Source organism: Meles meles, chromosome 8, assembly GCF_922984935.1.
Source record: "Meles meles chromosome 8, mMelMel3.1 paternal haplotype, whole genome shotgun sequence".
NCBI classification, from domain to species: Eukaryota; Metazoa; Chordata; class Mammalia; order Carnivora; family Mustelidae; genus Meles; species Meles meles.
In genome coordinates this window covers 103,791,723-103,806,601 of record NC_060073.1, presented here as the reverse complement: position 1 = coordinate 103,806,601, position 14,879 = coordinate 103,791,723, and the positions used below count along the sequence as shown (strand labels likewise).

At 35.5% G+C, this 14,879-nt stretch overlaps 1 protein-coding gene across 4 annotated transcripts in view; it reads left to right on the top strand.

Annotated features, from left to right (window-relative positions):
- ARHGEF12 (Rho guanine nucleotide exchange factor 12) overlaps positions 1-14,879 on the top strand; it is a 139,428-nt gene that overhangs the window by 53,242 nt on the left and 71,307 nt on the right. For 3 of the 4 annotated variants that reach the window (XM_046014699.1, XM_046014695.1, XM_046014697.1), the window contains exons 2-4: positions 8,875-8,898; positions 10,825-10,910; positions 12,505-12,561. In XM_046014699.1, coding sequence (XP_045870655.1) covers positions 8,875-8,898; positions 10,825-10,910; positions 12,505-12,561 — 167 coding nt within the window. The remainder of the gene's footprint in view (positions 1-8,874; positions 8,899-10,824; positions 10,911-12,504; positions 12,562-14,879) is intronic. The other variant, XM_046014698.1, reaches the window with a different exon arrangement.

The window sequence follows — 14,879 nt, the reverse complement described above, 5'->3', positions numbered from 1 at the left end:
ATATTTTTTTAAAGGATCAAGCCATATAAAATATGTTCTCTGACCACAGTGGAATTAAATTAGAACTCAATAAAAGAAAGATCTCTGGAAAATCCCCAAATATTTGGAAAATAAACAACATACTTCTAAATTACCTGTGGTCCAAAGAAGATACTAAAAGGGAAATGGGAAATTATTTTGTACTGAATGAAAATAAAAACAGTTTATCAGAATCTGCAGGATGCCACTAAACCATTACTTAAAAAACATTAAACTCCTTTTAGAAAAGAAGAAAAGTCTAAAGCCAATGACATCAATTTCTGTTTTAAGAAACTAGGATAAGAGCAAGTTAAAACCAAAGTAAGCAGAAGAAAAGAAATGATAAAGATCAAAGTAGGAGTCAATGCAGTAGAAACAAAAACAATAGAGAAAATCAATGAAAGCAAAAGCTGGTTCTTTTGAGAATAATAATATAATTGTTAGAACTCTAACCAGGCTGATCAGGAATAAAAGAGGGAAGACATTACCATTCTCAAGAATAAAAGAAGTGACATCACTACAGATTCTACAGATATTAAAAGGTTCATAAGGGAATATTATGAATAGCTTTATGCCAATAAAGTTAACAATTTAGATGAAATATGGTTTAGAATTTTATAAATTCCACCAATATACAAACATGTGTATATAACTATTATATATATAAGAAAATATAAAATATACATATGTACACTTACACATTGGTAAGTGTACATAAATATACATTTACATAGTTGTATGTTATATACACAGCTACATACATACATCTTTTTAAAAAAATAGTTATTTGAGAGAGAGAGAGAGCACGGACCAGCGGGAGGGGTGGAGGGAGAGAGTTCCTCTCTGTTTCTTTCTTCCTTTTTCTTCCCTTTTGGCTCTATAACCTCCTTTAGTGTTATGTACAGGTTTCTCTTCATTTCTTTTGTGTATTACTATAAATTTTTGCTTTATGGTTACTGAGCTTCACAAATGCGTCACAGTTTTTTATCTTATGTGACATCAAAAATAAAACATGGGGAGTGTAAAAATATAGTTTTAGAATGTATTCAAATTTAAGCTGTCATCAACTTAAAATAGACTGTTATATACATAGATATTATTTGTGAACCTCACAGTAACCACAAAACAAAAACTTATAGTTCTTAGTGAGTTCTTATATTTTTGCCTTTTGACCTTCATACTAGCTTTATAAATGACTAATCCACTACCTTTTTTTTTTTTGACTAATCCACTACCTTAACTACATATATTATCTTTTTCAGTGAGATTTTTACTTTCATGTTTTCTTGTCATTAATTAATTGCTTTTTTGCTTAAAGAAGACCTTGTTTAACTTTTTTTTTTTTAAGGATAGTTTATTGATGATGGACTCCTTTAGCTTTTGCTTATCTGAAAAATTCTTTATCTCTTCTATTCTGAATAGTAACCTTGCCGGTAGAGTATTCCCTTGCCTCCAACACACACACCCATAGCATATTCTTGGTTTGAGGTTTTTTTCCTTTCAGTTGAATATGTCATGCCACTCTCTTCTGACCTGCAAATTTTCTGCTGAAAAATCTGCTGATAGCCTGTGGGGTTTCCCTTGTACATAACAAATTAGTTTTCCTCTTGCTGCTTTTTAGATTCTCTTTTTATCTTTAACTTTTTTTTTTTAAGATTTTATTTATTTATTTGACAGAGATCTCAAGTAGGCAGAGAGGCAGGCAGAGAGAGTAGGGGAGGCAGGCTCCCTGCTGAGCAGAGAGCCTGATGTGGGGCTTGATCCCAGGGCCCTGGGATCATGACCTGACCAGAAGGCAGAGGCTTTAACCCACTGAGCCACCCAGGCGCCCCTTATCTTTAACTTCTGACAATTTAATTGTAATGTTTCTTGGTGTGAATTTTTGGGGGTTTGTTTTGTTTAGAACTCTTTGTGCTTTCTGGACCTGGATGTCTGTTTTTTTCCCTGGGTAATGAAGTTTTCAGCCATCATTTCTTCAAATAAGTTTTCTGCCCTTTTCTCTCTTCATCCAGTGGGCTGTCAAACCCCTCTAGTGTATTTTTTTAGTTCAGTTACTGTATTCTTTTGCTCTCTGCCTCCTTTTTGGTACTTTCTTATATTTTGTCTTTGTTGACGTTCTCACGGTGTTCATCTCTTCTGCCAAGTTTGATGACCATCTTTATGACTGTTACTTTGAACTCATTCACAGATAGATTACTTATCTCTGTTTCATTAAGGACTTTTTCTAAAGTTTTGTCTTGTACTTTTGTTTGCCACCTATTCCTGTCTCATTTTGCCTGAGTCTCTGTGTTTGTTTTCATGTATTAGGCAAAACCTTTCTGAGTCTTAAAGATGTGGCTTTCTGTAGGAGATGACCCATGGGACCCAGAGGTACTGTCTCCCTGGTCACCAGAGCCAGGCTCTCAAGGAGCATCCCCTGTGTGTGCTGCACATGCCTACTGGCTGTGGTGGGGCTGTGATGGTGGCGTCAGGAGTAGTAGAGGGGGGTGTTGCCTGACTGCGGCATGGTTAGGCACTGAAGTGGGGGATACCAACCTGCACTAGTAGGTTAGGGGGAAGTTGTAAAAATTAACAAAGTTGCATTAGCAAGGTAGAATGTGATCCCCAAAATGGTACTTTCCAATGTTTCTTTTCTTGGAGAGAGTCCCAGCAGGTTCCTGAAGCTCTAAGATGAGTAATTGGGTCTCTCACATTTGGTCTAGGAGCTTTTCAAACTGCTGCTTTTGGATTAGGTCTCAGGGCGAGTGAGTCAGCCTGCAAACTTTTTAAACCTTCTCAATTCCCTACATTTCTGTGGTTCTCCAGGACCTAATCCCTGTTTATATTAAGTTTGAGGGGCTTATCTCTCTGGTGCATGACCCAGGGGTTGAGGTGCTAGATGTGGGGCACAAACCCCCTTGCTCCTCAGGCAAAAGTTCCATTTTTTTGAAATCCCTTCTGATTGTGGGTCACTGTGCCTAGGGTGGGGTGTTGGCAAGAGCATGTCTCTGCCTCTCCTACCTGTCTCAATTTGGCCCTTTTATTTTTGTTGTGGAGGCACTGTTCATCTAGTTTCCAGAACTTTTTCAGAGGAAATTGTTGCATGTTAGCTGTTGAATTTTTGTGTCCATTGGAAGAGGTGAGTTTAGGATCATCCTACTCTGCTGTCTTGAACCACTTCTCCAAACAAATTCTGAAATTGGGAACTGTGAAGTAAAGATTAGGGTTTAAATCCTTATTTGCTAAGCAAAGTAAGTCAGTCAGAGAAAGACAAATACCACAGTGATTTCATTCATATGTGCAATTTAGGAAACAAAACAGATGAACACAGGGAAGGGAAGGAAAAATAAAATAAGGTGAAAACAGAGAGGGAGGCAAACCATAGAGACTCTTAACTCTAGGAAACAAACAGGGTTGCTGGAGGGGAGGTAGGAAGGGGAAAGGGGTAACTGGGTGATGGGCACTTGAAGTAATGAGGGCTGGGTATTCTATGCAATGAATGAATCACTAAATTCTACCCCAGAAACTAATAATACAGTATATGTTAATTAAGTTGAATTTAAATAAAAAATTTAAAGATTTAAATCCCTGTCAAATGAAAATTATGTATCGTCATTATTTTGTCAATTTTGAGATTATTCTATAGAGTCCAGTTTGTATTTTGTTTATATTTGTTTAATGATGTTAATATCTCATATAAGCATGGATTTGATAGTTTGAATGGTGTTGAGTGGAAAGAAGATACTAAGTAGTTTGAGGTTCTCTTACTTTTTTCTGGCAGTTCCCTTTGCTTGGTTTTTTGAAGTGAATAATTGGAAGTCTAGAAAGACACTGTATAAGTTAATGTAAGTTATATAAGTTAATGATGATACTCATGATCTCAAAGCAGAGTTATTTAGAAACCTTACAGGAGATAATTGCCTAATTATCTCCTGTTTCAGATTGTCCATGAAGAAAAAGAGCCTGTAATAAATAAGATGTTATTTTCATTGTGAATTACTTCTCCCAGTTCAGAAACAACCAATATCTGATTTATAATATCTGGCAGAGGCAATTAAAATAATTTAGAATTTACTGTTTGATTGTCAAAATATGTCTAGGAAAGACTGTCTAAGGATCATTATGTGTTAAGTTCTGCAATAAAAGTAGCAGTATCCTAAGTTATATTTAAGAAGGTAATTTGAGATTGTCTTACGTTACATTCTAGTGAATCATTTTTGGATTTTACACCAGAACTGAGCTCCTTGGTCCTTCTTTCTGTGGTTTTGTATTGCAAGGTCCAGAGGTTTAAACTAATAACAACACCATGAAAATTCTCAAGTCATCCTGTCAGCTGTAGCTTCTGTTCGAGTCTTTCTGATATAACTAACGTTTATGCCAGCTTTGCTGACAACTTTTCATGCTTTAGATCTATATCCCAATAAAAAGGTACAATGGTAGATAATTTTCGGATTTTTTTTTTGCTTTTTTTGTAATTTTTAGTTCTTTTAGTGAGTGTAGGCTAGACCAGTTATAAATTGTAGGTGGCGAAAGGATTTATGACTGGTGTTTTTTGGAGAGCTAGGAGTGTTAGTGGTCATTACTACTTTTGGCTCTATGAATCTTACTGTCCAGAGATCTAAAGATTGAATTACATTTAGCTGAAGTCAGCAGTATGTTCTAAATCCCTATACTTAAGGGTACTTAAATGCCCTTTTAGCTGTTTTGTTATTTTGTGAAAAATGATACAGTACTAGAACTAGCTGGTTCATAATGGTTCACATTGGAGTAATTTCAAATTTTAGTGTTGTGCTTCGGATATTTAAATTATTTTGTAGAAACAGATGAATAAAAAACTTGATTTACATCCAGGACACAGAATGCCTTAATCATTCTTGATACTTTAAAGGAGATGGGAAATAATGGACTCTTGCTAAGTGGTGGGTATGGTCAACACAATTTCACAGGCTTAAAAAAAAAATCTCTGACCCTACTTGCTAGGAAAATGAAAAGTTTAGTTGTAACCTGATCTTTTCTCTTACCCTGCAGCATCTGTGAAGTTCGTTAACTTGAGTATTGACATTAATTTTATATGACTTGGCAAGTTAAACCTATAGTTTCATCATTGGCTTTGAATTATGCATTTCTGTGGATTTTACAGAGCTAAAAACCTATTTGAATATTGTTAGTTTTTTTTTTAAGATTTTTATTTATTTGACAGGCAGAGATCACAAGTAGGCAGAGAGGCAGGCAGAGAGAGAGGAGGAAGCAGGCTCCCTGCTGAGCAGAGAGCCCGATGCGGGGCTCGATCCCAGGACCCTGGGATCATGACCTGAGCTGAAGGCAGAGGCTTAACCCACGGAGCCACCCAGGTGCCCCAATATTGTTAGTTTTTAAGTTTATTTTTCTTTTTTATTTAATTTGAAGTTAAGGCTCTAAAGCTCAGATTTTATTTTTGTTCTGATTAATAGTTAATAATAATTTAATGGTTATTAAGTGCGAGACAGTGCTTCTCATTTAATGCTTTGCATGTTCTAATTCTCAAAACAAATTTGTAAGGTAGGAGCTAGTATAATCACTATTTTCCAGAAGATTGTTAGAGAGCCTGAGTACCTTGCACAAGTGTAAAAGCACCTTTTAAATTTCAAAACTAGAATTTGAACCTCGTTGTTTTTTTTCTGAGGAGCCCTTGTCCATGAGGCCTTGAGATCACGTGCCGTTTTCATTGACTGTAACAGTAATGGAATGCTGTATTTTTTTGCATTGATGTTTGTCATCATTTCATGAGGATTGAGCCCTAGACTTCTCTTACCTGCATCTGTTTTACAGAGTTCTTTGTCTAGAAACTCTCCTCACTGGCATGAATTCCAGTAAGCTAGTGCTGTATTCCAAGCATGGATTCCAAGGTGCACGGGCTTTTCATCCTGCCTTTTAACATTGCTAAGATCAGGATGTATCTTACAATGGTATTATCGAGAATTCTAAATTTAGTAGCTGACATTAACAAGCTGATGAAAACTTGCCCACTATCCAGTGTAGGTAAAATATCCTGAACTTTAAAAAAAAAAAAAAAGAAAAAAAATATCCTGAACTTAATTCTCCTCTTTTCAGTCATCCCTTATGAAGAACCATCCAGAGTCCCAAATTCTTTATCATAATTAAACCTGAGGAAAAAACATCTAATACCTTGAATGAGATAGAGAGGGTAGGAATTAAGGTTTAAGTGTGGTATTTCTATTTTTTTCTTTCAGGACACTTTCTTTCAGGAGTAATATCAAAGCCTAGCTCTTTTCTCATAAAAAGTCATCTATAAAAGGAAAAAATGACTTCTAATAGGCTATATATTATAAGCAAATATGTGTTAACAAAAACTTTGATGGCCGTTTGTAATGTTTTTATTCTAGAAGAAATTCTTTTTAACTGTCTTAAAATTAGAAAGTCATGTATATGTATGTTTTATATAGTAAAGTGTGTGTGTGTGTGTGTGTGTGTGTGTGTGTGTGTGTGATTAAAGCTAGCTAAAACTGGAAGTTTTACTGAAGGAAATATTATTTATTGGGTTAGGGTTATTTAAGTACCAAATCACAACTCCCTTTATACTGTAATAACATATTGGGAGGAGTATGCAAGTAAAAACTTTGAGGAGGCTTCTATATATTGCTATCTGGGGCTTTAATATTAGAGCTCAGAACTCATAAGAAAAAGGAATCCTGAGTCAAGTGAGTAAATATAATCATAACCTTTAAGGCTCTTGGTTAGGATTTGTGGCATTCAAGTATGCTTAGTGTAGGTAATCGAAAGTAAGGGCATCTAGTTATCTTATCCCAATGGCTCTAATTTCTGACAGCACTTTCCTTTTGAAATTATGGTTCTTCGTATTCATACATGTACTTCGTCTCATATCTGGAAAAATACACACATATGTAAATATGCACAGACATGTTCATTGTTGACTAAATGTCCAAGTGATCAATATGGTATTTTCAAAAGCCAGATACAATTTATTAAGGACTTCCAACATAATTCAGCATTCAACTACAGCTCTTTTCCATAGATAGCTAGCCAGAGGAGGTTGTCAACAGTTGTATGACTGGGTTGCAGAATGGACAGAGTCTTGAAAATAGAGGATTTGGGGGACCAGAATTGTTTCCTCAGTCTAGTGTTGGGCTAATTGTGGAATTTAGTGATTAGAGAAAAATTACTGGACTTTAACATTTGTGTTTGAGAGAGGCTCTTCACCTGTACTTTAAGAATGTAGTAAGTCGACTATGTTAAGCAAATTTTACTGTGCAGTAGTCCTTGTTCTTCATCTTTTCACTCCATTTTTATCCTCCTCCTTCCCCTCCCTTTCCATTCCCTCATAAGAGAAAGCAGCTCAGGAAGCTGGTTTACAATTCGTAGTCTGGGAACTTCCGGGATTCTTTACCAGAATCTCCCTGGATGTTGCAGGCCCTGACGCAAGCAGCATTGTTTTGGGCTAGGAGTTTTTATAACCGCTATCAGGAAGAGTGGCTAAGGTTGCTAACTGCAGGTATTATCCTTTGTAGAAACTCAGCTGGGAATTCTTTTCTGCCAGCTCCTATGTTCATGTCTAAATTAAAAAAACATTCCCACCTCCCCACACTCCCCCAGCAAGTAAGGATGGACTTCCTATTTCTGAAGATTTGGTGATCTTTTGTAATTGGTCTGTTCTCTAGAGCAGTTTACTCTTATCCCAGAACCTCTTTTCCTTGTTATCCCTGACTTTGTTGTGAGTGAACATGCACTTATTATGAAAGTTTTTAGATTCTTTGTATTTTTCTTTGGATCAATTCTAGTTTTTATAGGAGTTAAAGGAAATGGTAATTAAACTTGTACTTTAGAGGTTTTTTTTTTTTTAACTAAACTATCTCCATGACAAATAAAATAATCATTTAAGTTATCATTGTTTTATGTCTGTTTCTTACTGTGTTTATTAATGACCTTTTTAAAAAAAAACAGTTTTATTGATATTCTTTATAAGTCCCATTTTTGTTACCCAGGCTAGATAATCTTTACATAAAATGCCATGGGTTGTGGTAATTTCTGAAATAACAGATCTGAAAGGGGAATGGGAGAAACTCCAAAAACACATGTAAGACTTAGTGTTTATGTGTAACATCAAATTCTTATCAAGATGTCTCCAGTAATATTTCTTTCAAAAAAGGCAACCAAGAGGAAATGCAGTAGTTCTTAATAGCTTGTAGAACGGAAGAAAGAAAAGATGTACCCTTTTGTTTTCTACTTTTGGAACATAGTCTTAGTAACTGGTAGTAGTGCAATGGTATTTTCTCTAGATTTCTGTTATAAATGCTAGACATAAATGAGAATTGTGATTTAATTATGATCAAAGGGTAGTAGACAGATCAATACAGCAGTAATCACCACCCAGATATCTAGGGGAATGGGGAGAGGTGATGGACAGGATAAAACTTTCCTTGCTAGGGAAAGTGAGTATAATATTTTAATGCCAATATATTTATCTTTGCCTTAGTTTTTTAAAATCTGTAAAATGGAAATAATATCTTATAGATTTTTTTTAGGGTTAAATGAGATAGCACTTTTCAACAGTTTGGAATAGTGCTTAACATCTTGTAAGTCCTTAGTAAATTTAAATGTTGCTGTTTGCGTTTAGATTTTTAAAAAGAGAACCCATACTCAGTGACAGGTCATGGTAAATGAACCTGCAATTTAAGATTTAACAAAGGAGTTATTAAAAAATAGCATCCAGCTTTTTACTCCAACTGTTTGTTGAATGTTGCTTTGGGAAAGTTGCATAAGATTTATATCTCTTATTCTGCTTTAGTAGAATGAATAAATTTAATAACAGTCTTATAAGTGAAATAACTACATCTTCCCCCCTTTTTTTCTTTGTTTCAGGTTTCCCCTCAAAAAACCTATAAGGTAAGTTGTTCAGTTGCCCTTCATACACGTAGGTTAAATCTTAATTAGAAGCATTCCTTTGAAATTATGGTGGATTTTTATGGCGTTTGAAAATGTGGGTTTAAGTAGTTTAAAATATCAAAATGTTTTACAAATTTAAAATGTAACAGGTGTTGCATATTTTTTCTGGAAGGGAGCATTGTTTTGATAACATTTTCAATGTTTTTAATATAAGCAATTTAAAAGTTTGTTCAAATTGATAGTTAAGGTCACTCCCTATGAAGAGATTTAATTTTAAAATCTATTGTGACTGTTTTCAGTTGTGAGTAGCTTGGGGAGTGTAAATGGCTTGCCAGTTTTTGATGTATTTTATCATGTGGGTAATACAGCTGCCTTTAGTTAATGAACTTTGGCAAACTGGATCAGTCTTAATTACTTTAAGAGTAAAGGAAAAAAATCCAAAATGTTCAAATACACCTATGCTCACAGCCTTATCTCCATATGTGTTCAGATCCTGGGATTAAATGCCTTTTCCTCACTGCATATTCTCACTGCTCTCTCATCCTAATTTTCATGAATATTATTTAGACTGTAGGTAGTATATCATTCCTAATTATGTCAGTACTTCTATCATTTTAGTGACAGCATGGTCCAGGATACCAATGCTAATCTTGGCATTTCTGTTAATTAGTAGTGTATATATTACTGTGAGGGTCTTATTTGCTGCCACGCTATTATCTGACCAGTATAATTGGGTAGGCCGTAGGAAGAATAATAATTCTAGTGTCATCTGGGCCTGCCTGACTTCTGTAGCTAGAACTCCAGTGAGGCTTACCTAAAACCAATCTTTCTTTCTTTCTTTCTTTTTGTTTTTATTATTCTCTTCCATGCTACATTTACACAGTGATTTTGAACGTGACCATAGTATATGTAGGGTCAGGTTGGGGAAAGTGTTGAATTACTTTCAGATACTGTTTTCTTACCTGTTCAGTAGAAGTCATAGTAACCTGTGAAAGCCACTGGAAGAATTTAAGTTATTTTATTTTATTTTTAAAGATTTCATTTATTTATTTGTCAGAGAGAAAGAGAGAGAGAGAGTACAAGCAAGGGGGAGCAGCAAGCAGAGGGAGAAGCAGGCTCCCTGCTGAGAAAGGAGCTGGATGCCGCACTTGATCCTGGGACTCTGAGATCATGACCTGAGGCAGATGCTTAACCAATTGAGCCACCCAGGCATCCCAAATATAAGTTATTTCCTTTTTTTTGTTTTTGTTTTACTTTTTTAAAATTTCTTTTCAGCGTAACAGTATTCATTGTTTTTGCACCACACCCGGTGCTCCATGCAATACGTGCCCTCCCTATTACCCACCACCTGGTTCCCCCAACCTCCCACCCCCAGCCCCTTCAGAATTCTCACGTGTTTTTTTCAGAGTCCATAGTCTCTCATGGTTCACCTCTCCTTCCAATTTCCCTCAACTCCCTTCTCCTCTCCATCTCCCCATGTCCTCCATGTTATTTCTTATGCTCCACAAATAAGTGAAACCATATGATACTTGACTCTCTCTGCTTGACTTATTTCACTCAGCATAATCTCTTCCAGTCCCGTCCATGTTGCTACAAAAGTTGGGTCCGAATATAAGTTATTTCTAAGAATAAAGTAGACTTTAATACTAAATGCTGTTTCTAAGACATTTCTAAGAATAAAATAGACTTAATACTATATATTACTTTTATTATTTTTAAGCACTTTTAATAAGCAAATAAACTAGATTATTTATTACACATACCATAGACTGAATTTAAAACTTCTTGAAAAATATAGATTAGATTTATGAGGATGTATAATATAAACTGACTGCTTGGATTCTCTTTGTAAGACACACTTGCAATTAAATTTTTATTCGCTTGATTTGCTTGTAGTAAATATTTGACTGCTTTACTTTAATTTAGGCATGGGAGTATTTTGAACCGAGAGTCACCAACAGATAAGAAGCAGAAAGTTGAGCGCAGTGCATCACATGATTTTGATCCTACAGGTAAAACACTGTTTGTTCTTCCAAAGAATATTGAGTGTAGTTTAGTTCAGAATAATTTGGCTTAATAAGCTATATAACTACCTGAAACACCCAGGAGTTATTGTTTGATCTGTTTCCAACTCTTCCTTCCTCTTCAATGATAATATAAAACCTGTGCTTTGGGGATGAATGCAGGCATTTTTAACGTTCAACGCTATGGATTCCACTATGGAACCATCATTGTAGAGTGTATTTTATTTAAAAATAATGATAATAAAAATAGTCATTTGTCATAATTGGAGATTCTAGTCAGACCAAGGACTTAGTATTAAAATAAATCCTAAGTGTGATCAGTAGTATCTCATAAAATCAAAGCTCTAACAAATGCAGATTTCTGTAGTCATTTAAAAATTTGTGTGTGACCATAGTAAGTTGGAGTATTAGATAAAATCCAACTTCAGAGATTACTGATCATCTCACTTTAGAGTAAGCAAATGAGTAGAGACCCCTTTTTCTTCAGTCAACAGTATTCTGAGCACAGAGTCTTTTAAGTAGTGTTGATCTTGTCTAAGGTTTTCATGCTAGTGAACTTCTGACTATTTATATTCTTAATTTTATACAAATAGATTGAACTCCTGTTGTACAATATGGGCTTTTGCTTCCTCCTTTTAAAGTCAGTCAGTATTTAATTTATAAAAAATGCTGGATAATTTTGCTTTTGTCATTTGAAGCTGATAAGTGTTCTTTGTGTGTGTACTATTTTACTCCGTTGTATATGCCTATGACAAAAGAACAAAGTAGGTAATCGCTAAGGTGATTAATAAATAAAGAGTATCTCTTTAAGACATTTTGGTCTAGAAATACAGTTTTAATAGAGTGTATTTTTTGTATCCAACTCAGATGTTTCATACTTTCATTGTAAATGGTTATTTTGAAAAAACATTACAAACATTATTCTGGAAGGGAAGAAAAGGAAGTGACTAGCTAATAATCTACCTGCATCTTGGGTCATAGGTAAAAATGAAATCCCAGTCATCAGTTTATTTAGGCTTGGGTGGGGGGGTACAACTTCTGGATCTCCATTAAAAGATAATTTTTAAATTCTGACATATAATTTTGCCACCAAGGGGCTCAGAGGCTTTTATTAATATGATTAGTTATTATTCTTGCTAATGAGTATCTCCCCTATGTTCCTGTAAACTTTAGAGTCTTATTAGTTTGACTTATCCTGTATTATAACTCCTCTGTGGTATGCCCATCTCCAAAGACAGGGTCAGTGAAGTGGTATGCAGTGCTTCAAAATGAGATTATTACAGCTTTTAGTGCTTTTGTCATCTCTATGATTGTCAGATGATATATTTTGTAGACTATTCATGTGTCGTTTTGTTTGAACACATTTTTATTGCACTGGCTTTTCTTCGGTAAATCTTTAAAATATGTCATTACTTGTGCTGTTCGTGACTGTTCTAAGTGCTATCATCTGTGATGTTCATACTTTGTGTTTGCACGATATAACTTGATCATGATTCATTCTATTTTTCCCCCATGAATTTTTCCCCTTACATTGGTCTCCATATTTTCTATATCTCTCTCCTTTTCTCCCGCTCTTGTGCAGATAGCTCCTCCAAGAAGACAAAGTCTAGTTCAGAGGAGAGTAGATCCGAGATATATGGTAAGCTAATGTAGCCAATTCAGCCTTGCACCTTTGGAGCTTGCTTCATGCTGTTTACTTTTTTGTTTTTCTTTTAAATAACTTCAGCCTTCCTTGTGTCTGCTCTGCATGGCATGACCTACTGCAGGGAAAGGGAGCCTGGGGTTTTAATGTGGCTGCCACTGGGAAGCTTAAGGTTGCTAGAAACTAACATCATAGAGTAAGAGTAGGCCACATGACCCATCTTGTCTTTCATCTTGTGTCTGATGGGAAAGTGATGATGTCTGATATTTTTGAGTTGGGCTCCTCCACTTAACATGGGTGGGCTTTGAATTCCTGGCATCTTCTCCCCATGTCCCATTTGCCGAGTTTGGATCACGTAGAATTTCATGGCACTAGTCTTTCCCTCTAAGCATAGCTCTGGTGTGACTTAGAGGTGTTACCAGTTCTTTGGAATTTTTATTTGACTTTTTTTATTTGTTTATTTTTATTGGCCTCATCATCTGGAAATGTTGTTCATGTATGATTTATCCACAACAGCAAAAATACCTTAAGTATTTTATTTCTATGGCTTGAAGAATTTGTTTATGCATTTCATAAGTGTCCCTGAAGCTTATTCTGAATGGGCAAATGTCAAAATGACACCTTTTAAAAATAATTTTCACAAAAAGCAGGTTTAAACTGAGCAACAGATTATTAAAGCACTAATATTTCTAGGCTGTGCCCTGTCTTCCAAAGATAATATAAACCATGTCTGTGAAGTTCATACATGTTTTTCCCTTTCCTCTGCACAGTTTTACCTGCCCTCTTCTCTTGTTTTGGCATCTGATTAGTGCTTTGAGAAAAGTGAATATAGGAGAAGCACTTCTTGGAACCCAGACTTTTAAAATAATCTCTGAAAGACTAATAAGTTATTTCTTTTTAAGAAGATTCCAAATTTGGGGGCGCCTGGGTGGCTCAGTCGGTTAAAGCCTCTGCCTTCGGCTCAGGTCATGGTCCCAGGGTCCTGGGATCGAGCCCCACATCTGGCTCTCTGCTCCGCAGGGAGCCTGCTTCCTCCTCTCTCTCTGCCTGCCTCTCTGCCTAGTTGTGATTTCTCTCTGTCAAATAAATAAAATATTAAAAAAAAAAAAAGAAGATTCCAAATTTGGCCTCAAAGGAAAACCAGGTTTTCACTAAAAGAGCCAGAAGTCTGTCATATGGAAGTTTCCCCAGATATAAGTGTTTCCTAGCCTGACATACATGAAAGGAAAAAAAAAATATATGAAAGCCCCACCCCCGCAAGATATTTTATAATTTATATCTCCTGACACTTGAACCCATAATATCACATACTTTTTAATATTATGAGGCGTCAGTGTTTGATTTTAAACCAGTTAATGCTTCCGTGTTCAGTAAATATAGTTCTTTGCTTTGGTTTTTATGACCAGTGCTTTTTTGTGTAGTAAAATCTTTTACAGTACAAATCTTTTACAGTACAAAATGTGTACCATGCTGTATGGCATGGCAAATATATGTTTTTCTTCCTTCCAAAGTTATTTGGCTCCTCCTAAATAAGAAATAGCTTCCAAATTTCTCAAGACTCTGTCTGTTCTATATAAAGAGCTTCCTATGGTTTATTCTCTCCTTAGGAATGTGAAGACTATCTTTATTGGCTCCCTTCTTTTCTGGTAGCCTTTGTAATGTTGTATTTCACCTCCCCCACCATTTTCGTAGATCTGTGGTATGAATGCAAAAGCTTGGTATTTGCTTTGGATGCTAGGATGTTTGCTTTGGATGATAGGATGATAGGTATGTATGCAAAGACTTATTGTTTGATTTGGATGTTAATATTTCAGTGATAGGAATATTAACACTAGTTCAGACATGCCATTTGCTTGTTAGTAATAGAAACATTTTAAGTGGTAATGGGGAAATAAGGTGTGGCTTCTTTGTATGTTTGTTTCTTGAAAATCCTCAAAATACCTTTTTTGGAAGGAACTGAGCCATGGGTCTTTAAAAAGCACTTATAAAAGGGATGACTTGATCAGAACAGAGTGAGCATGCTAACTTAAATCTCTTGGATTACAAATATTTTATCACCTGTGTGAGCAGACTTCCTCAGACTTTGTGCTTTTACTACAGATGGAAAAGACTCTTGGGGAGGAGGGGTCAAGAAAAGTTTGGAAATAATGGGATTTGACTGAGTAGAGTCATACCAACTGCTGACATTTTCTTAGTGTAGGATCTCTTAACAAGCCCACTTCTAAGTTTTGAGATTTTATACTGTCTTGGGGTAGAATTCACTAGCTCAATACTTCGACAAATGCTAGTTCTTCACTTAACAAAGTATTTATTTT